The sequence below is a fragment of the Amphibalanus amphitrite genome, unplaced genomic scaffold, assembly GCF_019059575.1.
Source record: "Amphibalanus amphitrite isolate SeventyFive unplaced genomic scaffold, NRLGWU_Aamphi_draft 000066F_arrow, whole genome shotgun sequence".
Lineage (NCBI taxonomy): Eukaryota > Metazoa > Arthropoda > Thecostraca > Balanomorpha > Balanidae > Amphibalanus > Amphibalanus amphitrite.
Window position 1 is genome coordinate 337,518 of NW_024881562.1, and position 27,300 is coordinate 364,817.

Genomic DNA, 27,300 nt, shown 5'->3' on the forward strand with positions numbered 1-27,300 from the left:
ATTGGGCGTCGATCGATGGTAGGCGTCCTCCGGTGAGCGTCGGTCACCGCCCGATCATCGGTCACCGACGCCGTCACCTGACGCTCAGACACCGACCGGACCCCGCCGCGGAGCGTAAACACTCCATACGCACACAGCGGAGGAGAGGGTAGGACAGACTGATGGGCTGCTGGCCCAGAGATGCTGCGTCGTCCAGGGAAACGCAACGCCGTATCGCATCGTAATTTCACAGAAGACAATTATAATTGAAGGAAACCTGTCTGAAACCTGTATCCTCATGGCTATAATTCACATTAATAGACCTTTGTCAAGGTAAGTAATAAGGCCTGTCCATCTTTGGCCTAGCTAATATCGTTTCTCCGGTTGCTGACGGTGTCACCCTGCCCAATTTGTCTGGTCTGTTGCCATCTGTCTCCATGCTCGCGATTGCTGTCACCTCTCGGTCCGCTGGCTCCGTATCTCTGCTAACGAGAAGCCGCTGACAAGTCGGGGAGACTGAGACCCCGCCCACGGATCAGCAGCGGAAACGGTGTTCCTGGTATACTGCGGACTTGCGAGGGAATGAGTCGGGGAAGACCAGAGGAACTTCTGGTGAGAGGGCGGTACAGCGGCTGGACGGGACGGGTCGATTACCGACTGAGATCACATATGTAAGAAGAGCAGTGCTCTTAGAACAAGGTGTTTGATAATGTTGCCGAGAATAAACAATCGATGAAGCTGGCACCTGATTATGGGCGTCAAGTAACCAGTCAGCGCATGTAACACGGCCGTACCAACTCCGTCCTGCTGCACTGCCCGTCGTCGCTATTTATGATTCATGAGTCAGTTCAGACAGTTCAGCTGAGCGCGCCGCGTCGGCGGTCGCGAGCGCTGCTCGCTCCTCCCCGTTTACCCCCTCTAGCCTTTTCCCTCGCGTGCAAGCGTGTGAGTGTGATTGTGGTCCGACTACCGTGCCAACCCGCGAATTTTGGTGAATCAAGTTCTTTTCTGCGTACATCGCTTCTTCATCATGCATCGCGACATTGCCCGCCTTTTGGCCCTGCTGGCGGTTGTGCGGGTCGTTACTATCGTGGCCTGCCCAGCCCCTGCGCCGCTACCTAGACCAGCAAATGGAGGAGCCGACGGAAAGCTAAGACACCATGTCAGCAGCCGAAAACCAGTGCTCCCTCGTGATACTCGTTACCTATCACCGAGCACCACCCGCGACCAGAATTCAGCCTCCGATCCGGCCACCAAACGGACGCCAGATTTCAAATCTTCCCGAGCCCCCAGGACGACCGTACGCGTCTCCGCCGAGTCCCCTGAATCGTCCGCCGGCGCGACGCCCGCCCCTTCTCAAGGTCGAAGGGGTGTGCTCAGCTCGCCGCCCGGCCGGTCCCCGGCGGCCGGCCGGCCGCCGGCCGCGGCCCGCAGCGGCGGGAGGAGACCCCAACGACGCGGAGCGCGGGGGAGAAGGGGGAGGGGCACGCGTCGTACTGAGGCGGCGACTCTACAATCTGACCGTCTGTCCAATACCGGACTGCTTATCGGCGCGCTCAACATTCAAAGCCTTAAAGGGACCCTCCCACCTTAACATTAGTTTTGAGTTGAGATAGCCAAATTGGTGGCCATGGCCTGAAAATACCGGTTTGGGCACTCACAACATCGAAAAATGCTTGAATTCGGAGATATGGAATTTCAAACTTGCAGTTTTCGGATTCTAAGGGGCTAATGCATTGGTATGCCCCCTTAGAATTTGTGACGTCAGCGGAGGTCTAACGATTTTTAAATCTTTTACTAAAACGTTTGGTAGCACGCGGTGGTATATGCTGCTTTGCGCGCAACAAATGCCGCACTTTCAAATAAAGTCGCTAGGAACAGCGGAGATCCCAGAAAGTAAACAATAGTAAAAGTCTAATATCTTGAAAACCGGTGAATATTTTTCGATGAAATTTGGTAGATATTCGTTTTCGCTCTTCCTGAACCGAGCGACATCACTTTCATGCCAATTCATTAACTTTTTTGAAGGTGGGAGGGTCCCTTTAAGCCGAAGCTGCTCGAACTGACCGACGTGGTCAGCAGTCAAGACCTCGACGTTCTCCTACTCTCCGAGACCTGGCTGCGACCCAGCACGCCCAGTCGGCTGGTTGTGCTACCCGGGTACTCACTCAGCCGTGCGGATCGTCCCGACGGCAGTGGCTACGGTGGAGTCGCCATTGCTACCAAAAACTCTATCACCTCTGTAGCGCTAAAACTCACAGTTCCGCCGTGCCGTGAGAGTCAGCTGGAATCCCAGTGGATCCTCCTAAAACTGGAGAAAGATCGTCAGCTAATTGTCTGCTCGCTCTACCGACCGCCCCGCTACTCGGACACTGCCCTACGCGCTGATTTCAACGATCTCGAGTCTCAGCTGCAACGGATCCTGATCGACCACCCCAAGGTTCCGTTTGTCATCTGCGGCGACCTAAACTGCGATTTGCTGAAACACCGGAGTTTCCGCGCGCGTATTCACCTAAGTGACTTTTTATCGGACTACTCTCTCGATCAACTTGTAACTGCACCCACGTACAGCTCCGGCTCACTCCTTGACGTATGTATTGTCAAAACCCGTGAGCTCGTGCTCGACTGTCATGTAAAACACTGTCACTTTAGCCCACACAAGTTCGTAAACGTGCTAGTTAACGTACCTAAACAGCGTAAAACTGCAACTGTCATCACAACCCGCTCAATCAACCGTGTCGATGTCGCGTCCCTAAATCATGACTTGATGTCCATCGAGTGGGACGAAGTGTTCACTGCAATGACCGTGCATGACAAATGGCAAGCTTTTCTGACTCATTTCCTACCCGTCCTAGATGACCATGCCCCTTTAACCCGCGCCCCACTGGGGGGGGGGGGCTATTTATAGCCCCCCCTCCCGTTTTTCTGCAATAACTTCCGAACCGCTTGACGGATCGACGCCAAACTTACAGTACCTTTGGCTGCATCAATTTGACACCTTGTGTCAAAATTTGAACTTCGTAGCTACCATAGGTCGGCCGGAAATGACGTCAGAGTGACGTCATGTTCGGCCGATTTCGACGCAAAACATTGAACCACGGCAATCGCTCCCAAGAGCTCAGCTTTTAAGCTAGATCCAATTTCTTTGCATGAAAGGACTCAGAATTGACCGCGCTATCAAAATGCTATCTCGAATTTTCAAAATTTTGAAAATTTCGAAAATTTGATATAATAATATTCAAAATATGTATTTTTATATTTTTTTCAAAAAGTTTTTGACTTTTCGAAAAAAAACGGAATATATGTGACAGAACGCTTGATTATGACTAACTCTAGCAAGTTTTAGCTAAATATCTTCAAAAATGGCCAAGTTATACGCATTATTGCAAAAAATTAACAATTATTAATTTTTCAAATCCATTTTTCAGTACGTATTTGACATCGTACACCAATATAAATGGCACCATCGTGTTCCTGAGCTCAAACTGCATCCAATAGACACCTTTTTTGTTGAAAAATTTTAACTTCAAAATTTGACCTTTTTTGACCTGAAAGTGACCTGACCTAAGCTAAATTCGACTCAAAATGACCTCGAATGACACAGACGACATCAAATTCGAAATCTATGGCCTAAATAAACCATAAAACATGTGTCACGTGACCGACGCATGATAAAATATTTTCGTGACCTGTGATGACCTGACCTTGACCTGAAAATCAAAGTAAAAGCTTGGTACCCTCAGGGTATCTAGAGCATCTGTTTAAGAGTGTGTGTACCAAAAATGAGCCTGATCTGACTTGTAAGACGGCGGCTAGAGCCCAAAATGTGAACAAGCCAAAATGCTAATAATTTTTACTTTGACCTGACCTGTGACGTCATCGGTGACCTCGAGGTTAATGAAATTAGGTTTCGCTCGACAGTTTTTCCGGGGCTATCAGACGCCGTTTGAATTTTGACGATCGGCCCAGTAGTTTCGGAGTTAGGAGGGGGGGCTATGAATAGCCCCCCCCCCCCCCAGTAGGGCGTGTTATACACAGACCCCAGTGGGGCGCGGGTTAAAGAACCTGACCATTAGAAACCCCACCGCTCCCCCCGTCTCAGCCTCCACCCGTGATATCATGGCCCAACGGCGCGCCGCACTACGACTGCACGGGCGGGAATCTACAGTTTATAAAGACCTGAATCGTTCAGTTCGTTCTGCCGTTCGCCGTGACCGGCGCAACGTGATTCAGCGGGAAATTAGTGAACGTGGCCCCAACAAGGTGTGGCAGGGAATCAAATCAGTCATAGCTGGTAAAAAAGAAAATAAAACAGTTCAACCCAATGTAACCGCTGACGAACTAAACTCATTTTTCGTGTCCGTCGGCCCCCGTATTGCTACCGAGATCCGAAACCAAAACACAGGTACCTATACTTACGCACGGCTCCCACGCGTCGGCGCATGCGGTTTCCAGCCCAGGCCTATCTCACTCGGTGAGCTCGAATGCACGGTTTTCAGTATGCGGAACTCAGCCGCCTGCGGAGCGGACGGTGTGTGCATCCGCATGCTAAAAACCAGTTTCTTGGCTATTGGCAGCGTCATACAGCACATCATAAACACCTGCATCTCGAAATCTGACATCCCCGAGCAATGGAAGCATTCCATAGTCCATCCCATTTTCAAATCCGGAAACCCATCTGACCCCAGCAACTTTCGACCCATTTCTCTAGTACCAGTTATCATGAAAGTTGTTGAACGAGTCATCCAGCAGCAGCTACAACACTATCTCTCTCAAAATCACCTTTTGGCACCTAGTCAGCATGGCTTTCGACCCCAACACTCAACTGAAACAGCACTTTTGTCCGTCACCGACCGCATCCTAGCTGCCACGGACAGGGGAGATATCTTTCCTATGCCTTATCGATCTCAGCAAATGTTTCGATGTCATAGATCATAAACTCCTTCTCGACAAACTCGCACTGTACGGCATCGAAACTCCTTGGTTTAAAGCATATCTAAAAGGTCACACACAAAGCGTTTCAATGACCGATGGACTCCAGCGCAGGGTTCTGTCACGACCACTCCCTAACACTATGGGCGTGTTTCAAGGCTCGGCCCTGGGTCCTCTTTTATTCACGATCTTCTCAAACGATTTGGCGCTTCACGCCGACGACGCATGCGTTTTCCAATATGCAGATGATACCCAGCTTCTAGTGAGTGGCCCAAAAAACAATGTAAGTGGCCTTATCTCGCGCATGGAGGCCTCACTAGAAGCACTGAACAAATGGTTCCACTCTAACGCCCTGAAGGTCAACGCGAGCAAAACGCAACTCATGATATTCGGCAGCCGTCAAAATCTAAAACACTTGCCCCCAGTCGTCGTATCGTTTCGTGACACGGAGCTGGAACCATGTGCGCAGGCAGGAAACCTCGGCGTGGTGTTTGACAGCTGTCTGACCTGGGAAGCCCATGTATCTGAGCTCAGCCGGAGGTGTATGGGTCTGCTCATCGGCCTCTCCCATGTGCGGCACTGTCTTCCCGATGGGGTCATCAAAACCATTGTCACATCTCTAGTCATCTCCCGAGTAAATTACTGCCTCTCAGTTTACGGAAATGGTACAAAAAAGAACCTGAATCGACTCCAAAAGATCTTGAACTTCGCTACTCGAGTTATTTTTGGCCGTCGCAAATTCGACCACGTCACTGACCTGCGCGAGAAACTCAACTGGATGCCGCCCGAATTTATGTACAAACTTCAAACCATGGCCACTGCACGTAAGGCGATACACTACGGCGAACCGGTAGCACTTGCCTCTATGTTTGCCAAAAACCGGGACTCCTCAACCAGGAATAGAAATACACGTCAGGATAACCTTCTCCAGCTCCAGCGTCCCAGACTAGAAACCGGTAAGCGGCGTTTCAGTTACCGTGCCGCCGAGCTCCTAAACGACCTACCTCCCGACCTCTCACAGCTGCCACCCTCTAAATTCGCACGCGCTGTCAAGTCTCTGTGGAAAAACGATAGACCTTCGTGATGGCCTGAATTAGGCACTCGTCTTGTATGTATATAAGTACCTACACGGTATGTTAGAAATCGTAGCATATAGAGTCTTCCTGTGTGTGCGTGTATGTGTGTGTGTGTGTGTTGTTGTTCGACTGGTCTCTGTTCCTGCATGCTTATACCCGACTCAGACTCTGGGCAGTAATCGCCACGCCATGTGTGGATCGCCCATGATCGTAAATACAATACAATACAATACAATACAGTCATGGAGTAAGGCCGCACGGGTCAGCCCGGATGACCTTCACGGCCTCCCTGGGGCCCCCGCGAGTGTAGTCGGCGTCAACTGGCCGGCCGGCCGGCCTGACGGCGGAAGCCGACGAGGCGCTGACACAACCAGGGACGGGGCGAGCAAAACGCTGAAAACGGGGACAGGGAGATCCAAGCTCCGCCATAGCTGTCGCCGTAGTTCATCATTATACCAAAGCCAGCGCAATAGAAACTCCCCACCTCTCGCCACACGGCCTGAAGAAATAATGACCTACACAGTGAACAGTTCGGCGTGCTGGGCCTTCCCCGTATAAACAATCCGCATGCACCTAACAAACCCTCTTGCCAAGCAGCACAACAGCCGCGCAGAAGGGGGTCTTTGATGTGAACTAATGCAGCCGCGGGTAATCCGACCATCATCCGCCTCTGGCCACCATTAGGTTATGCAAATACCTCCAAACGTCGATACTATTAGATATCCGCAGCTCAAATGTGAGCGTTCAGCGCGCAAGATATCGACGAATAGGTTATCGACATCAGGACGGCATCGTCAACGAAAACTACCTCGCCGAAACCCGGACAAGTCCACCACCCGGAATCGACGGGCTCGTTTCGGCTGGCAGTGCGTCCGTCGGAGTTCGACCGTGGTCGCTACCGCCATTGGTTGCGGACGGACAGGCCTGGCTACGCTCCAAGTGGCCACAGCTCGAGTAAAAAGGCTGTGGACACCCCCGGCCCGCCGCTCGCTTCAGTGAGTCAGTCCCCAGCTTCACAATGCACGGGCCTGTTTTGAAAAGGACTATGAATACAAAATTGTATCCTGTAGACCACACAAACGCAGAGCAATTACAAAACGACATGCATAGCAGCTGGATTGCAGACGAATGTGAGCAAAATGTTTCATGGTCCTACAACTGGAAGCTCAGTTCCTTCCCATTGGTAAGCATGCGACAAGTTTTGAGTTGCAAATAATAAACAAGTAACGAAATTGAGCGAACAAAACAACCAACTCACTGGAACATTGACAAACTTCGAAAAATGAGATCAAGAAGAAAAAAAACGCATTTAGAGCCGTTTGGCAGACCAAATATCATGACAGAACTGCCGTTCCAGATGCCCTGAAAGCCGGCAGCCCCTCATTACTTAGAACCAGGGATGCGGAGCCGGAGCCGGAGTCGGAGCCGGAGCCGCCGGAGCCGGCATATTTTGCCCGGAGCCGGAGCCGGAGCCGGAGCCGTGAAACAAAATAGCCCGGAGCCGGAGCCGGAGCCGGAGCCGCCAAAAAAGGGGGCGACTCCGGCTCCTTTTTATTTTTTGAAGAGGAAAAAAAATAATAATTGACCTAGTTCGGTTTGACAGTACAAGGCAGTAAAACATATGGTACTTACGTCATGGGCCATCAAGTGAATGAAAAAATCCGAATATCCCCAGTATCCCACAGTACGCAAACAACTTCCTGTTTGCTCTTCCCCCCCCCCCCACGTCTACTGCATCCCCTGAACATGAGGACCAGTCATCAGGTGACGGCCATTGTTTTCAAACCAGTGCAGTGGACTGCGACTCCCAGCACCGTCTCATCCCACACACCCCCCACCCCTCACCCCCAATGCAGCCGAGACGGGTGTCAGCTTACGATGGTTCACTGAACTCCGATTCGCGGCGACTGCGTTTCCAATGCCATCGCTTCCTAGCCCTTTGTTCTGCCAGTTCTCTCCGAGGTGCGTTTGCGCGGGGACGCGGTGAGGCGGTCATGGCAAAGAGTAACGCGTATAACCAATCCAATTTTTCTTCCACCCGTATTTAATTGATTGCGTAGGGGATGTACTGAGTCGGAGCCGGAGCCGCCGGAGCCGGAGCCGCCGGAGCCGGACCATTTTACTCGGAGCCGGAGCCGGAGCCGGAGCCGCCATAACATTTCACCCGGAGCCGGAGCCGGAGCCGGAGCCGATTTTTTTCTCCGGAGCCGGAGCCGGAGCCGGAGCCGTCTGAAATTTCCACGGCTCCGCATCCCTGCTTAGAACGTCCCCCTCCCCACACCACCCCCGCTCTACGGGGAAGCAGCGCCCGTAGCCCGGCCGTGCCAGCTAACACTTGGTGATAGAGATCACCGGCCGCCGCCCGTCCAGTGCCAACGCGACGTGTTGAAGGGAGGAGAATTCCCCAGCACTCCGCTCCTCTAAGAGAATTCCTGGCAATCTGACTCATTCCGGGAACTTCCCGACACTGCCGCCAGTTCGGCCGGTGCCAGCTCCCGGTGCCGTGTTGAGGAATACACCAAACAGGGCAGTTGACTGACATTATCGCTCTGAGTCTCGACCTCCTGAGCCACGACCGAGCAGTGCACGCGCAGCATGCCCGCGGAGGTGCCGGGTGCCAACACTCGGCGCAGTGCAAAGCTCAAAAAGCATCGGTCGGTCATGCGCCGCGCGGCGTTACCTATGGGCGGCAGGACGAGCGGCGGTTTGGCTGTCACCGCGCGCCCGCTACCCGGGGAGACAGCAATCCGGGGCAGGACCGTGCCCTCGGCCGGCGCACCGCTCGGGGGCAACGACTTCTTGTCTGCAAAAATACAGGTGGCCGCCGGCCCGAGCGCTGCTGAGGGGGGAGGCTTTACCCTGAAGCAGTGCTCTGTTTTCGTATTGATACCTTGCAAGCATCTACTTTATATCCACGTTCAGATAGCCCGCACCGCGATCTACAAGTTAAACTACAACATGCTTCCTGCAACCAGTTCTACTAGGGATGGGGCGACTACGGCCTACCAGCGGGAACCCAACTACAGGCGCCTCACCTATGGGCAACTAACCCATCAAACAGAAAGTCTCTTAGATATGTGCTATGACCGAGCTCATTTAGGCCTAAGGCGACAACTGACCACCAAACCATTACACTCGCGACTCTATTTACAGCATTCTTATTCACACTACTGAGATGAGAGATCGACGCAAAATAAGCAAGAAAGCACAGCGTCAGCCCGGTAGTTCAGCCACTGTATCAGACCTTTCAGAACCAAACTGACCCCCCTCCTCCTCTCACAACCGGTCGCACCCACCTGGGTCAGGTCTGGCGGCCGGCGCGGTGGCCGCCGGCGGCGGGGCCGGCCCGGCGCGTCGTCCCAGCTGCGGCGGCGTGTCCTCCGGGGGCAGGGGGCGCGGCCGCGGCGGCTCCGGACGATGGCTCTCGACTACCATCGACAGGCGGCCGTTCGGTGTGTCTGCGGCAAGAAGTGAAAGGTGTCAGACACACTGGTCCGGCGTTACAGACAGTGCGTTGCAGAATAAAAGGAAGGGGTGTTTACGAGAGATTAAATTACACATTGTCGATATGAGGTGTTACGCAGTGCCGCGGGCGGCACAGCCTACAAACTGTCAGGGAAGGAGGCTCAAAGACGAGCGGGAAAATATGAAGGAAGGGTTTTGTCAGACGACAGGTTGTTGCGTCTTGCGTGGAACAGAGACCGGGTAGAAGGGGAGCCGTTCATCCATGGACAACCCTGTGTGCGGGGTCAGTGGTTACTAACGGTGGGAACGGGTCAGGTGAGTGGTGTCAGGGGTGCTGATACGGTTGTCAAATCGGGTAGGTCGGGGGTGAACGTAACACGTGGTATGACAGCAATGACCTACGATGCGCCCACTTTTCCTAGCTCACTCAGCACCATCGAGACAACCGACGTCCACACTCCTTCACAAGTGGATACGTGGATATAGCGTGATCAAACCAACAGCACCAAACACAAACAACATTGCATTTACCGATACCTTGACGTGAAAAAGTGAAAAGCCTCGTTTTACGTGAATCTTTTTTTAAATAAACGAAAATGAACTAGAACTCAGTGCCCAAATCCTAATCGCAGGCAGAGGAGGAGCGGATGTCGCGGGTATCCCTTATAATTGTGTCATGCCGTCACCGTAACGGTTCACACACGCGTCACGAGGACTATAGACCGAACTCGGGCCAGTGAGCGCCTTACGTAACACGGCCACCGCGGCGCTGGTACCCACTCCACAATACGTGATGCCAATACCAGATAAAACTAGCTCAGCAGCTATGCCAAAACACTCTGTTTCATGACATCGGCAGATCACATCGCGTCCAGTCCAAATCCAAACGACTGTCACGTGACTGGACGGCAGCGATCATTCGCAGCTGGTAGGCAGGTCACGTGGCCAGGTCAGCTGACGCGGCGGTCGTGAGCGATCATAGACGTAGGGTAGACGTGAGCGTAGGGTCACTGGGGTCGACCCCAGGCTGGCCGAGCAGTACCTACTGCGCACCATCCGCCCTCAGAGACCCAGTGGAGGAGACCTTATTAACATTACCGCCCGGTAATTGACCATTTTTCGATAAAACCGTCGGCGCGATAGCCATTACGCCTGATGGCGATGGGTTCGGGGTTGGCCGCAATGTGTCGTTTCGGGCGAACCACGCCGGGCTATTGAAAGAAGCGTTCCATGCCGTCCTCTCACAGGCCCCCAAATTGTGGCTTCCGACGAATTCTGTAACCAGCTCGATGCCAAGCCGAACGACAATCAACACGTATGTTCATACAGCCGCATCATGATTACATAAACGCACAAACCCCGCTGTTTTGTGTCGTTCGGAGCCGGTCGAACCCTGATAAGATAGCCAGGAGCGCTGCGTACCTACCCAGCGGCTCTATGTCAGCCGGCTGATCGGTGGCCGCAGCCGACGGGGGTGGAGGGATGGGGTGGGAGAGAGAGAGAGAGAGAGAGAGAGAGAGAGAGAGAGAGAGAGAGAGAGAGAGAGAGAGAGAGGGAGAGAGAGAGTGGCGGGAGGGAGGAGGTAGGAGGGTGGGAGGCAGTGGTCGGTGGTGACGGCGCGTGACACCCAGACGTTATCGTTCAGATGTCGACAGTGACCGACGGTGGTCGCTCCCATGACGAAATTCGCGGAGTTTAAGAGTAGCACAGGCCACACTGGTAGATTGAAACGGTGGAGCCATGTGAAACATGGAGCCCACGAAGTTACACGCTGAGGGTCGTTTGCAAAAAAAGCGATTCCATTCTAGCGCATCCGCGTAACTCGTCGTTGTTAGCGTATCGTCACGATGCGCGTCACGATGCACGAAACACACTGTCTCCTGTACTAAGGTCACCCGGTACTCACATACTCCCAGCACCGTCCCTTCCATCCAAAACCCAGATTGCAAGCAGCACTCCCCGCTACGATGTTCTCTATCGAACGATTATCTCTTAATCGGTACTCTCGCTGGGGAGCGACCATCCCTCGCACCTCCCTTCCCATTCCACAGACGTCCCCCTTACCCCATCGCTCAAAACCCCCTCAAAACCTTCGAGTGGGGGATATAGCTTCCACACCGAACTCAAATAAATAGCTCTGACACACCGAACTCAGAACTACCAATAAATAGCTTCCACATCGAACTCCAACCTCCGACCTCCCGGCTCACCTCCGCGGTCGTGGTTGGAGCGCACACTGCCGGAGGGTCGGAGTAGCGGCGTCAGACGGTCCAGCGTCTCACGGCGCACCGACATGCCTGACAGGGTCACGGAGAGCTCCGCCAGACACGGAGAGTCGGCCGGCTTCCCGGGAGCCACCATCCGCACCTGGACCTGTCGGCGGGACAGACGTGGAGAGGGTCGTCACTAAGACGGCAGGGGAGGCAGGCAGGGCGAGGTACGGCCGTTATTGGGGACGCGGAGACAAAAAGACACGCTGACAAGACACTGGGTAAGTGACTTTAACTGGTGGGCTAGGATTTGATGGAGTGTTAGCTACGAGGTCACGGTGCCCAGATTACAGAACGAAAACCAGAACATAGCCTGGGGGGGGGAGGGCACAAACGCATGGCTATCGTTGGTAAGTGAACACATGGGATACCTGAACGCAATCTACTGAGGTGCAACCATACAACACACACTGTGAAAAGGAGTGGGGGAGGGTGAGAGCACTGGGCAGAAGGCCAACCACAGTACGCGATCCATACAAACAGTGAATTTCCCTGACTTAACGCGACGATCGTTACAGGAAATTCCCCTCAAGGTCGACAGTGTGTTTCCTCACACGTAACGCGGAATATCATCTACGCGGATGTCCCCGATTATTGGTCGAAAAGCACCTTCCTTAGCTTCCCGCTGGAAACTTTGCCATTACAGAGGCTCAGACAGCCATAAGCCCAAACGGGATTTGGATACACAATGTATGTTACATAGCAATGCGTGCTACGTAGAAGCTATGCATTACAAACAGCTGTTGTGGCCTAACGAGTTATCTGCGCCGCAAAACATTATGATCGAACAACAAATCGGCTACGCCATACAAGCCATGGCCTGAGCTTCAAGAACTGTGTCGACCCCGGACGGCCACGTAACTCCGTAGCCGATCGATAACCCTGCAACCACGGTATGTCTGTGACCTCGATTTGCGTTCCGCCACACCAGCGCACCCAAGCTTAGAGAGTTGAGCGCACGGCGTGGCTTTAGCGCACGGAGTAAGTTAAGCTCGCTGCCGAGTTGAGCACACTACCGTGGGTTGGGCGCGCTGATGTGAGTTAAGCACACGGCATAAAATGAGCGCAGAGCGAGAGTTGAGTGCTCTACCGTGAGTTGAGCCGGCTCACCTGGGCGTTGTTGAGTTTGCCGTCGTGCTTGAGCAGCACATCGGGCAGGTCGAGCACCGACTCGGAGAGACGCTGGTCGCGCTTTATCGAGCTGTGGTCGAGTACGGCCAGGTGGATCCGAGACGAGGGCTTCACCAAACTGGGGGCAGAAGGCGGACGTCCGTCAGCACGACACAAAGCGGTCGGTGATCACACGAATGCACGGGCCTATCCACTGCGGCTAGGGTCAGAAGGAAGTGGCCCACTTGATCCATACCGCGTTCCAGGAAAGAATCTTTCAACAGGGTAGAAGCCTGTCCCAAGGCATTTAACCCTCGCATGTGTAGGGGGGGGGGTCGGATGGACCCCCCCATGTTTTTTCGCGAATAACTCGCGTAAAAAGCGGCCGATCGCGACGAAACTTTCAGTACCCTCACATTGATCAATTTTACACCTACCCTGAAAATTTCATGACCCTGACCCAAATGACCTTTGACCTGTGACCTCTTTTCCGAGACCATGTTTGGCCGGAATCGCGATTCTGCGTATGTCGGCTCGCATTAGCCGCGCGTTTGCAAGCTTTTCGTGGTTTCAAACGTTCAAACATGTGATTTGATGTTACTTCCATGCATTAGGGTGGGTGTCAAGGTCACCTGAAGGTCAGGTCAGGTCATTGACCTTTGGTGACCTCGGGTGACCTCGGTTCACTTTTTCGAGCTGTACATGTTTCTAGGCTAGTTTTTGGAGCTGAATTCGAATTTAGCAACCATTTGAACATTTACTAAGTAGTTTTGGTGCCTTCGTAACATGTTACGAAGCTGTCAGAGGCGGTTGACACGTACTACGAATACCCGTCACGACGCCTACTGGTTGACCTGACCTGACCCGACCTGGTCTAAATGCTTAAAGACCTCATCTGTGATCAAAACTAACACGATATTCGTGATCAGCACCCCGAAAAACCCCTTAGCAGCCACACTTTACGACTTTCTAACAGGTCCCGATTTTCCCGCTTTTGGGTCATTGACCTGACCTGGAAGGTCAACCAATGACCTAGGACCTTAAAATTGGGTATCATCGGCTTCCTCTCGTCACGGGCAGCACGCTCGTTTTTTCCGCGAAGCTCTAGCTCGATCAGGGGCCAAACGGCAAGGGGGGGGGTCCAACCGATCCCCCCCCCCTACACATTAGAAGCTGGCAAACGCCGCACACATGCGAGGGTTAAGATACGAGTTAACCCGCGCCCCGTAGGGCTACCGGCGGACCCTACCACCCGTAGGGGGGGGGCCGTTTCGGCCCCCCCCCCCTAAGATCTCGGAAAGTTACCGGCCGATTTTCAAAATTCAAACGGCGTTCGATAGCCCCTCCCGGGAACTACCTTGTGACCAAATTTCATTGACCTAGGTCAAACCGATGACGTCACAGGTCAGGTCAAAGGTCAGATTTTCACCGTTTACAGGCAATTCAAGAAATGTGCTGTGAAAGCGAGTAAATTGGTAATTTATTGAAAACCATCGATGGTACATTGTTCGTCAAACACATACTTTACTATCTGAGGTCACTGATACCAGGTCAGGTCACAGTGAGGTCAGGTCACCGGGGGTCACAATATGAATGTGTCGTGTGATACATGTTTTATGGTCCATTTTACATGACAAATGCGATTATGTGGGTTAGGCAGCCTTTGGGGCCAGCCTAGGTCACTTTTTTGTGAAGGTCAGGTCAAGGTCAGGTCAAATTAGGTCAAATTTCAAAGTTGATATTTTTGCATAAAATGGGTATCGATTCGATGCAGCTCGTCACGGGGAGTCTAATGGTGGTCTTCGTTTTGCTCTACGAGTTCTAGAATTGCCAAAAATTGAGTTTGAAAATTTGACGTCATCATTTTTGAACAGTTTTTTCGCTATAACTTGGCCAAAAAACGAGGTATCGATCTGAAATTTGGTATGTAGATAGAAGACGGTAGGCACTATCACATATATTCCGGTTTTTTTTCGAAACTCAAAAAACTTTTTGGATTTTTTGGCGAATATATCCAAAAAAATGCTTTTTTGATTTTTGGGGGTCAAAACTCAAAAATTTTAAAAATTCGAGATAGCAGTTTTGTAGCCCTGTCAATTCTACACCTTTTATGTCTTGATCATTTTTCTGTATCTTCAAAGCTGTAGTCCTGACAGGTCTTCTCGCGAAGGTCTTTTTTCGGTCGAAAATGACAGAACATGACGTCACTCTGACGTCATTTGTGGCCAACCTATCATAGCCTCTGGAAAAATTTTTGGTCACAATGTGTAAAATTGATGCCCGGAGGGGTCCTGAAAGTTTGGTGGCGATATCTCCAGCCGTTTAGGAGATATCGACCGAAAAGGACGGGGGGGGCCGTTTCGGCCCCCCCTACGGGGCGCGGGTTAAAACAGTCACGCGTCACTCATGGGACCAACCACTCCCCAGCCACAGAGCTCACAGCGATACACGCAGCGGGCGGTACAAGACCGAGTTGATCGTTCAAAGAACACACGCTAAGTCGATACTGCCACGAGTCCGCACGAGTCGATACTGGATGATTGCGCTCGTTTGCCAAACTGACCACGCCGAGTGCCTCCCAACCACAACGTATGTGACGGAAACCCTCAGACGCCCGTTACCATGGCATCTGAGAATGATACATCCTACAGTTGTTGTAAAACTTGCTCAGGGATGTGATGAAATGGGACAAAAATAAGACCAGCAGTGGGTTATAATAAGAAAAGGAATTCAAGTTATGTAAGATTTAAATATAAATTTGAGTACGCATAAATTATCGATGTGGGCACCAGAGCAGCCGTCTAAAGACAGCCGATAGGTACCGTGAAAGTAACATAGCCACTTCTATCTGCTCTTAAAAGGAGTAGACACCGTACCACACACTTAGTAGGTACTCACACTGTGAACGACTCGTTCCAAGTCGGCTTGTAGGTGCTTTTGACTGATACAGTCTTCAATGAGCTCTTGCTGTCATCCACAACAATTTCCACATACGGATTCGGTTTGAAGAATCCATTGGCCCGTATTTTTCCAGATACCACTGGAAACAGAGAGAGAGTCAGCTGGAAAAGGGTTGCGGCAGGTCGCTCGCAGTTTGCGGCGGAGTAATTCAATCAAAAAGCGGTAAAGACTCGCTGATTCGACTGACGGCACGTTATTTCGGCGACCGTGCCAGCCGCACACTGCTAGCTCCTCGACCGGCGGTCTCTTCTGACTGGCAGAGAAAACAAAAAGCTGAGTTAGCCTTAGATCAAGGTAAGTCAAAACACTAATGGTTTCCTTGAATACAAATCCACTCTAATTAGGTTGAGCTGGAGGTAGCAGTATTTAGCCGAGCCGCTGAGCTCCTATATTACCTGTGAGGTTGAGCTGGTGGTAGCAGTGTTCAGTTGATTTGCTGAGTTTGTATGTTACCTGTAAGTTTACACTGGTGTTTGTATATCTTACCTGTGAGGTTGAGCCTGGTGGTAGAACTAGTTAGTCGAGCCTCGCATTTGTATATCTTACCTGTGAGGTTGAGCTGGTGGTAGCCGCCCGCTGAGGCCGATCGGCTGCTCTCTGCATTAGCTGCTGCTGCCATCAGTCGGGGTCAGAGGACCATCGCGGTCTGCTGACGCCCGGTCCCGCTGTGTAACACAGACATACAAACAGTCAGACCATCAGAGGACCATCGCGGTCTGCTGACGCCCGGTCCCTCTGTGTATCACACAGACAAACACAGTCAGACCATCAGAGGACCATCGCGGTCTGCTGACGCCCGGTCCCGCTGTGTATCACACAGACACAAACCCAGTTAGACCATCAGTCAGAAGACCACCGAGTGAGGACCATGGCCTTAGACCTTCAGCGACGTGACACGTTACGTCAGTTTCTACGGTCACCATTCACGCTCCCACCATGCACACCAGTAACATTTAAAAATACACCGAAGAGTAAGATCTTAGCAGATCTTTGATTCAAAAATAATTTAATTCAATAGTAAACTGACTGAGACATAATTATTCAATAATAATATTTTTCCTCAATAATAATTTAGTAGTCTCTGTACGGAGCAGCAAGTCACTGACGCGACCCGGGATTGTAATGACGTCAGAAGATAGCGGCACTGATAGAACGCCCGCTCCGTGGAGAGACGCCGCTCCCCTCCTCTCCCCCACCGGGCGAGACCAATACAAAGGCCGCGACAGCTGCGACCACCCGCCGACATAGTCTGAGCTGGACAACAGGTATTAGAGCGAACGCCAGTCGCCGGAAGCAGGAGCAAACACTGAACACATGGATCAGATGAAACGCACAAAATACACGAATGTTGTACATTCGAAATCGGCAAGGCCGTGGACTCTGGGAGTGTGACTATGTTCCTTTTACTCAGCGGCGTGGGGTGTATTTACGAGTACGTTGTCCCTGGCCGCCAATGACACCACGGCCGCGCGTGCCAACATCGCTCTCTCTCTCTCTAACCCCGCCCCCGTCTCTAGCAAAACAACAACAGCGGTCCACCGTCACCGTGCCAGATCTGAGCCAGCGAGACATGGACGGGCCCTGACACGTCACTAGAGATGTCAATTCCAGAGTATTGAGAAACCAAAAGTCAAAACCACACTGATACATATAATCCATGGAAAATGGCAAAACTATTAATGACTCGAGATATTGAGAAAATATATGGCGTCATTAAACAAAGCTATTGAATTCCTCAGTATGCCTAAAAATGACAACCCGTTCTTGTCAGTATGCCAGTAAGAATGACTGACTCAGCAAAAAAAACAAAAAACTATGTAACCATACATATAAAAGCGACTAAAACGAAATACCGAACTGGCACCGGATCGATGCCAATGACGCTCCCAATGAACATTTCTAAGCATCCCAAAGTCTGTTTGACCACCACACACCAGCCATTTTTCCTAGTTCCGGATTGGAGAGTTCCACAGTAGCCGGTGCGAAGATATCGATCTCGAGCGCCAATCGCCAGCGCTCGCCACCGTGTGAGCGGCGGGAGACACGCCCGGCCCGCCGCCTGGACATCTGCGGCCGCCGGGACGTCTGCCGCGGTCGGCGGATGTAACGGACGGAACGGGGCCGGCTTCCGGCGCTGGAGCGAGCAGTTCGGACGGCGCTTCGAGAGCGGACCGTGCGAACTGCATTGGGAGGCCACAGTTGTCGGGTTGTCGGTTTAACCAAAGAAAGAATGCACAGCTTGCGGGAACTGACCATCTCTGCTGATACAGCCGAGAAAATGAACAGATAGTTTAGTCATCACAATCATTAAAATTGAGCGTTAGAGCATGAATTGTTGACAGTAATCTGAATATACCCTCCTCAAAATTCAATGCAATTTACCGTTTTAATCATCAGCAGATAACATACGAAAGCTGGATACAGAATGACAATGAATGGGCACATGAAAAACAATATGAAAAAAGAAAATATTGGATACTACCAAATGCCTAATGCCTATGCATATCAGAAACTAGCAGTAGAGGCACTTTCTAAAAATATCTCAGTTGACTTGGTAATTTGGTAGGCAGACAACTGAACCAGTGACAACTGAACCAGGGACAACTGAACCAGTGACAACTGAACCAGCGACAACTGAACCAGTGACAACTGAACCAGTGACAACTGAACCAGCGACAACTGAACCAGTGACAACTGAACCAGCGACAACTGAACCAGTGATAACTGAACCAGTGACAACTGAACCAGTATGACAACTGAACCAGTGGACAACTGAACCAGTGGACAACTGAACCAGTAGACAACTGAACCAGTGACAACTGAACCAGTGACAACTGAACCAGTGACAACTGAGCCAGTGACAACTGAACCAGTGACAACTGAACCAGCGGACAACTGAACCAGTAGACAACTGAACCAGTGACAACTGAACCAGTGACAACTGAACCAGTGGACAACTGAACCAGTGGACAACTGAACCAGTGACGACTGAACCAGCAAACAACTGAACCAGCGGACAACTGAACCAGCGGACAACTGAACCAGTGGACAACTGAACCAGTGGACAACTGAACCAGTGGACAACTGAGCCAGTGGACAGCTGAACCAGAAACAATTCTAATGTCGTACTGCGCTGTATAGGTATAAGGTAGCGCGTGGCTGGACGGACGGACTGTACCAATCTGCCGGTCTGCCAATTGATCTGTGTCAGTGTCCGTCCGAGAGCCGTACGATGGCTGACAGGGCTGACAGAGCCTGGTGGTCGCGAACTGACCGTTACGCCCACCTGGGACGCCCGAATAGTTAGCAACGTATAAATAATATTCACTTTGATGGCGTAACTCGGGACAGACAGGGCATGTAACGTGGGCTTGGCAGAGTTCAGCCCGCTTGGGCCCAGAGGAATCTCCGGTATATAAATGGATTGACTGCTCGGGCTTACATCGGGCTTGCGCCAAACGTCGCAGAGCTAAGGCGTAACTACGGCTGTCCTGAGCTCGCCGAGCGCGCATACCTCCGGCAGAGCATTGGCTTTAGTCGGCGTTTTTGAGTCATACGCCGACTGCCCAAACGCTAGCTGGCTTTAGCCCAAGCGCTAGCCGACTTTCGCCCGACTAAAAATCTCGGGCAAGCCTCACTTCAGCCTGCTTGGGCCCGGAGTAAAATTGCTGGCTGGGCTACTGGTTCAGTTGTGACTGGTTCAACTGTCAATGGTTCAGATGTCTCTGGTTCAGTTGTCACCGGTTCAGTTGTCACTGGTTCAGTTGTCACTGGTTCAGTTGTCTACTGGTTCAGTTGTCTACTGGTTCAGTTGTCCACTGGTTCAGTTGTCCACTGGTTCAGTTGTCACTGGTTCAGTTGTCTACTGGTTCAGTTGTCCACTGGTTCAGATGTCCACTGGTTCAGTTGTCCACTGGTTCAGTTGTCACTGGTTCAGTTGTCACTGGTTCAGTTGTCACTGGTTCAGTTGTCACTGGTTCAGTTGTCACTGGTTCAGTTGTCTACTGGTTCAGTTGTCTACTGGTTCAGTTGTCTACTGGTTAAGTTGTCCACTGGTTCAGTTGTCCACTGGTTCAGTTGTCCACTGGTTCAGTTGTCCCTGGTTCAGTTGTCACTGGTTCAGTTAACACTGGTTCAGTTGTCCCTGGTTCAGTTGTCCCTGGTTCAGTTGTCACTGGTTCAGTTGTCACTGGTTCAGTTGTCCCTGGTTCAGCTGTCACTGGTTCAGTTGTCACTGGTTCAGTTGTCACTGGTTCAGTTGTCCTGGTTCAGTTGTCACTGGTTCAGTTGTCATGGAACCGGTAATTTATTGAATGGCATCCAATTCCAGAGCCACCAATTGAAGACTGCCTAGTTTGAACCTCTTTGGCAACAACTTTGACAATGCACTATTGACAGGAAAGAACTAGCCGGCAAAACTTACTGACTTTGGCTGTCAGTGGTACTGATATGACATGCTGACATACAATTTGATTTTCAGTGACTGCTTGTAAGTGGATTTGATAATAATTTTCATTCATTTATCTGCTGAGAATGTGAGAATGTAAGGCCATGACTACTCATGTGAACACACTGAGCACTCCATACAAATGTCAGTTGACTACTAAGAACTTTAATGGTACATTATTATTATCACATAACAAAGGTTGACAAAAGTCTGACACAGCATGATACACATAAAATGACAAAAAAATACAGAATAAACTATTTCATTACAGCTGATGAATGAGAGCCTTGCTAGTCCTAAAATATATGGCATAATACAGTTTTCAAGTGTATAGGTACTCTGACTGACAAAATGTGATTTACCTTTTGATCACTTATTCCAAAACTGTTATGACTGGTGTTACATTCACAGTGTCACAAAATTATATTAATGCTTGGGTGTTAGGGGGAAAACTCCTCTCCAAAAAAAGGGATGAGGGTGGTATATTCTTGATAAGATTAGCCCCCTCCCACAAAAAAAGAACAGAAGGAGATTGCACACTTTTCTGTACATTGGTAGAATCTGATGCGATCATGCAAGCAGATGCTCTTTCATGAGTGGTAAATTGCTCTTGAAAGTTGGAGGTGGGAGTGGAAAATTATTTTCATTTGGATGTCTTGTTCCACCCAAATTGACAAATTTTGGGACACTGTACATTCATGTCATTTCTGCAACAGCATCTGCTGTTGAATGATACTCAATGTTTCAACAAGGCAAAGTATGTCAGCATTTTATGCTTAGTCCCACTTATGTATAGGTACATCTAAAAAGATTCTATTTTTTAGTTAATTAACCAGGTTACATACCTAACTGAAGTTCTACATTACTACGGCTACAAAGAAAAATCCAGAAAAAAAATGTATAACACTAAAGTAGAAGCATATGGAGTAAAAATTGAAATATAACAATGAGTATGAATAACACTGAGATTAACAAGCATACAAATATAAGTACTTATTGAACAGAAAAGGAAAATGCCACATTAAAACTTAACAATGTTTTCACAATGTGCTGTAGCCATTTATAAAACAGAACAGCATTCCAAATCCTCCAAATATGTGCTTGTAAATACAGCAAAGACCTTTTATAAATCATCGCTCTAGAATTATCACAAGTCTTTAAACATTAACCATTTGCCTTACTTACCTTGCTGCATTTATTTTCTCATCGGTACTTTGATATGCTTCTCAACACAAATTCCCATAAAAGATGGAAGTCCCCACAATGTTTGCTATCCTAATACATTACTAGCCTCGTAATCTACCCACTAGCCTCGTATTCAATAGGTACCTACATCAATGTCTTAAACCATGGCCTGCTGAAAAATACTGTCAGAGTCAGAGTCTCTGAGCCACCAGGTAAGCTGGGCTTCAAAAGTATTGATCTAGCTAAGCTACAAAATGAAAATCACTTTGCCAAGAGACGCATTCCTACGTCACTGCAAACTGCGCCACATTCGTAGCACAATGAATCAGTATTAATTTTTCACTTCTCACTGAACGGACTCGAACCTGCATGCAAAAACAGACTAACGAATACTATATCTCGTGTTGAAAGAAATATAAATATAAAAGAACACAAAGACGCTAAGCTAACCTTACCACGCAGATTCAGCTCTCGCAAGTCCCGAGTCAAAAACTTCGACGTTGACCCACTCCGTTTAGAAAGGTATTCACATCATGGATCTCAATCTAAAGTCGTTATTTTTCAATAATGCCGATAATAAAGTAACATTAATTGATCCAAACACCTTCGAAGCTTCGATAAATTGATTATACGTGAAGAAATTAATAAATGCACACCACCTCACTCTCACACAACACACAGCGAAATGCGAATAACAATAACGACAAATGTGACGCATTATGTTGACCAATTTCACTCAAAGGTATTAATAAAATAATGCATAGATTTTTACACATTTATTTTGAATAAAGTGAGCAATTTGGGAAGAATATTTAAATTATTCATACTGAAAACTATACTTTTTAGCCTTTTTAAAAATTGTATATTTAAGACATCCTCAAAACCCGATAGGCAACGACGAAGAAAAGACCTGCAACTTTTTAAGTTCCAACGCTAAAGCGGCCGGTTGGATCGTCTCGGCTTACCACAAATGCAAATGAAATATTTCGTGTAAAAACATAAATTCATAGTTTCCAGGCCAAATTTTCCTTCGATTACACAGCAATGCATAATGAATAGAAATATGAGATGTTTTGAGCACTTGGATTGGTTTTGGGGATAAGATGGCCCTCTCCGGCAGTGTCCGACGACCGACACCGCGCCTTTCAGAAGCCGCCTATACTTCAAAACTTCTACAGTCAATATTTTCCGGTATTCGGGTCATTGCGCAGACTGTGAAGGTCGACCGATTACTTACGACCATAAAATTGGGTCAATACGAGCCGCTCTAAACGTTAGCCGCTGTGTTATACCCAGAGGTGGGCATCGCTACCGAAATTTGGAAACCGCTACCGCTACCTTCCGCAACCTAAGGTACCCAAAGCGCAATCGCAACTCCGAAACTATTTTGCAGATCGTAAAACCGCAACTCGCAACTCCGCAACTCCGCAACTCCGCTACCAACCTCTATTAGGTTCCTATGTTTTATCAGTTTTAGTCCTGTGCAGTGCGGTCTGACAGGTAGTACCTTTGGTTGACCTCTGTTGGTGACCTGACTGTTGGTGACCTCTGATGACGTCACGTGACCTATAATGCTCAATGCGCAAGTCATTGCGACACCAGTCGACGTAGGGTAAGGTGCCTAATTAGCGACCCCCTTAAAGGGACCCTCCCACCTTCAAAAAAGTTAATGAATTGGCATGAAAGTGATGTCGCTCGGTTCAGAAAGAGCAAAAACGAATATCTACCAAATTTCATCGAAAAATATTCACCGGTTTTCAAGATATTAGACTTTTAGTTTTGTTTACTTTTTGGGATCTCCGCTGTTCCTAGCGACTTTATTTGAAAGTGCGGCATTTGTTGCGCGCAAAGCAGCATATACCACCGCGTACTACAAAACGTTTTAGTCAAACATTTAACGGACGTTCGAAAGCCTGATGACGTCATCAGATTCCCGTAATGGTTAAGAGATAGGGACCACGCTGGTCCCACCCTGCAAGTAAAGGGAAGAAATTTCTTGAACACCATAAAGCTGCGGGGGTTGCGACCAGGATAAATGGTGGTTTCTGAGCCTGGCCGCAAACTTGGCTATCTCAACTCAAAACTAATGTTAAGGTGGGAGGGTCCCTTTAATTTGAACCGTCATTGCTCACGCTCTGTGGGTGCCACTGTATTACTGGCTTGATTTTCGGAGAGATCGTTCATTTTTCTATTAGAATATAGTCATTTTCTGCCCCAATATTCACTAACTTATTTGTAGTGAGCATTTTGGCAAACCATTGCAAAAAACGCTAATAGGGAACTCTTCCCGATTAGCGACCGGGGAGGGTCGCTAATAAGTCTATGGGTTTCCCCATATTAAAAATGGCAAAAAATGCGACGCCTGAAAAGATGAAATATGATCTCAAAAAGGTTACCTATACGCAAAGCACTCAATCACTCGAACAGGAACGTTTATCCAACACATTTACGTAAGTAAAAACTGATCACGTGATGCACCGAAGACGAAAAGAAGGCGGAAACCCAAATTTTGCGGGCTATCTCGTATGATATTCGAGGTCCGCGCTGAATTCGGCACCCCTGCAGTTGGTGACGACATTTGGCATCCCCTACCGCACATTGCAAGCTTCAGCAACACCTCATTTTCATTTCTCGCTTTTCCCTTTCTTTCCCTTCTTGAGCTATTTGCGACCATGTCAGGCGCAAATAGGAAATATGAGTTGCGACACATTTTTAACCGCCATGCTGTGCACAGTTAGCGATTCACTATGGGAAAGCGGCAATCAATTGAAAAAGGAATGTCGATTCAGAATAAAAAAGGTGCATCATCCTAATGTGCATCGCTTTTTATCAGAGAGGCCCCAAACACACACGTTTTGGATAAGAAATTCGTCATTTTTATTTAAACTCACCTGAAACGTCCCACCAGAAACATCGACGACCGGCAAATAATTTAATTTGATAACCAGAGTATGGCTGACCTTTTGACGATATTTTTACCCCGTTTTCTTCTGCCAGTTTTTCTGTAGGGAGGTAGGTCGCAAATCGGAAAGGGTCGCTAATTAGGCACCTTACCCTAAATGACCTGCCAGTGCTACTCTTTGCATGTTTTAGTTGATTGGGATCATTTTGCCGCAAATCTGGACGAGTTCTATTTTCTCCCATAGACTTATAATGGAGAGGTCACACAGTTGACCTTACCTTAACCCGCGCCCCGTAGGGGGGGGGGGCGAAACGGCCCCCCCCTGTCCTTTTCGGTCAATATCTCCTAAACGGCTGGAGATATCGCCACCAAACTTTCAGGACCCCTCCGGGCATCGATTTTACACATTGTGACCAAAAATTTTCTAGAGGCTATGATAGGTTGGCCACAAATGACGTCAGAATGACGTCATGTTCTGTCATTTTCGACCGAAAAAAAGACCTTCGCGAGAAGACCTGTCAGGCCTACAGCTTTGAAGATACAGAAAAATGATCAAGACACAAAAGGTGTAGAATTGACAGGGCTACAAAACTGCTATCTCGGATTTTTGAAATTTTTGAGTTTTGACCCCCAAAAATCAAAAATGCATTTTTTGGGATATATAAGCCGAAAAATCCAAAAAGTTTTTTGATTTTCGAAAAAAAACCGGAATATATGTGATAGTACCTACCGTCTTCTATCTACATACCAAATTTCAGATCGATACCTCGTTTTTTGGCCAAGTTATAGCGAAAAAAACTGTTCAAAAATGATGACGTCAAATTTTCAAACTCAATTTTTGGCAATTCTAGACCTCGTAGAGCAAAACAAAGACCACCATTGGACTCCCCGTGACGAGCTGCATCGAATCGATACCCATTTTATGCAAAAATATCAACTTTGAAATTTGACCTAATTTGACCTGACCTTGACCTGACCTTCACCAAAATGTGACCTAGGCTGGCCCCAAAGGCTACCTAACCCACATAATCGCATTTGTCATGTAAAATAGACCATAAAACATGTATCACACGACACTTTCACAATGTGACCCCCGGTGACCTGACCTCGCTGTGACCTGACCTGGTATCAGTGACCTCAGATAGAAAAGCATGTGTTTGACGAACAATTTACCATCGATGGGTTTCAATAAATTACCAATTTACTCGATTTCACAACACATTTCTTGAAATGCCTGTGAACGGTGAAAATCTGACCTTTGACCTGACCTGTGACGTCATCGGTTTGACCTAGGTCAATGAAATTTGGTCACAAGGTAGTTCTCGGGTGGGGCTATCGAACGCCGTTTGAATTTTGAAAATCGGCCGGTAACTTTCCGAGATCTTAGGGGGGGGGCCGAAACGGCCCCCCCCCCCTACGGGTGGTAGGGTCCGCCGGTAGCCCTACGGGGCGCGGGTTAAGTCACAAATATAAAAAAAATATGAGACAATACACTTTGTACCTATATACAGTTTCAAAGTGATCGGTCAATAGGTGTATCTATATTGCTATATTGCCCTGTATTGCTAGGGCAGGTGTTTAATTTTTTTTCGGAGATTGGGTCCCTTGACTTGACCTGGTGACCTGACCTGAGGTGACCTGGGTCTGACATGTTGATACAATGTGTGGAAAGGATGTGTTAATAGCAGTGTCGAAAACAGCCGCGCTGTCGCCGCCTTTTTTATATATTTGCGGAAAACCTTACGGAGGGGTATCCAAACACCCCCCCCCCCCGCCCCCGGCCCCGTGCTGGCGACCATAACATTTGACTTAACCCTCGCTGTGTGCGGTGTTTTACAGCGTCTAACGTGTACGTCGGTTGGACCCCCTCCCCCCCTGCCGTTCGACCCCTGATCGAGCTAGAGCTCTTCGCGGAAAAAAAAACGAGCGTGTTGCCCGTGACGAGAGGAAGCCGATGATACCCAATTTTAAGGTCATAGGTCATTGGTTGACCTTCCAGGCCAGGTCAATGACCCAAAAGTCGCGAAAATCGGACCTGCTAGAACTTCGTAAAGTGAAGCTTTTATGTTTTTTTTTGGGGGGGGCTGATAACAAATTTCATGTTGGTTTTGATCAAAGATGACGTCTTCATGCATTTGGGCCTGGTCGGGTCAGGTCAGGTCAGGTCAACCAGTAGGCGTCCTACCGCCTATCCAGTGTCAACCACCACTGAAAGCCTCGTAACATGTTACTAAGGCACTAAAACTACTTCGTAAATGTTCAAACGGTCATTAAATTCGAAATCAGCTTCAAAAACTAGCCTGGAAACACGTGCAGTGTGCAATGGAGTGCAGAGTACAGTGACGCCCCCACCAGCGGTGGCGGCCCCGGTAGCGGTTGCGCTTTAGAATTTTTCGCTTCCGCAACTCGCAACTCCGCAACTTTTTTGGGCTCGGTAGCCGATCCGTAACTCCGCTACCAAGAGGGTAGTCCGCAAGTTGCGGAGTTGCGGAGTTGCGGACTTAAGTTGCGCAATGCCCAGCTCTGGTTATACCTATGCACCAGTTTATAGGCCTACGGACAATTTGCAGTTATTAGTCTGTGACTGTGTGATTTATAGGGTTAGGTCATTTCCGTCCAATGAAACATTTTCAGAGTCGGAAGGATGACGAGAATGAGGAGTACCTAGACATTGGTCTGGAAGACCAGCCTGGTGCACCGCCGGGGCTGAGCCCGTCTCGATGGACGCGAGCCACGGGCGCCGCGCAAACGGTCACCCGACCGCCAGTGAGCCTGCTCCTCATCCTGAGGAGCTTTTCACGTCGGATGAAGGTCGCCCGTTGCCAGTCCGGATCAGCGGGTTAATGGCTCGAAGGAGAAGGATTTGACTGTCTTGCTTGAGTGAAAAAGAAATGGATCGGTGGGCTAGGAGAATTGATTTTAGTCCTATAAGGTAGCGAATGTATAATCGCTTCGGTAGGCATCCTAAAACAA

The 27,300-nt window shown here is 49.4% G+C and overlaps 1 protein-coding gene across 10 annotated transcripts in view; it reads right to left on the reverse strand.

The window, feature by feature from the left end:
• The window catches only part of LOC122378844 (E3 ubiquitin-protein ligase Su(dx)-like), a 38,609-nt gene extending 16,450 nt beyond the window's left edge, over nucleotides 1-22,159 (reverse strand). For 2 of the 10 annotated variants that reach the window (XM_043360394.1, XM_043360388.1), the window contains exons 1-6: nucleotides 21,552-21,639; nucleotides 16,340-16,458; nucleotides 15,731-15,872; nucleotides 12,833-12,971; nucleotides 11,663-11,825; nucleotides 9,284-9,445 (exon numbers count right to left, since the gene is read on the reverse strand). In XM_043360394.1, coding sequence (XP_043216329.1) covers nucleotides 9,284-9,445; nucleotides 11,663-11,825; nucleotides 12,833-12,971; nucleotides 15,731-15,872; nucleotides 16,340-16,412 — 679 coding nt within the window. In that variant the 5' untranslated portion in view covers nucleotides 16,413-16,458; nucleotides 21,552-21,639. Of the gene's footprint in view, nucleotides 1-9,283; nucleotides 9,446-11,662; nucleotides 11,826-12,832; nucleotides 12,972-15,730; nucleotides 15,873-16,188; nucleotides 16,207-16,339; nucleotides 16,459-21,425; nucleotides 21,640-21,875 lie in introns of those variants that run through there. The other 8 variants (XM_043360396.1, XM_043360390.1, XM_043360397.1 and 5 more) reach the window with 7 other exon arrangements.
• Between the last annotated feature and the right edge of the window lie 5,141 nt (nucleotides 22,160-27,300).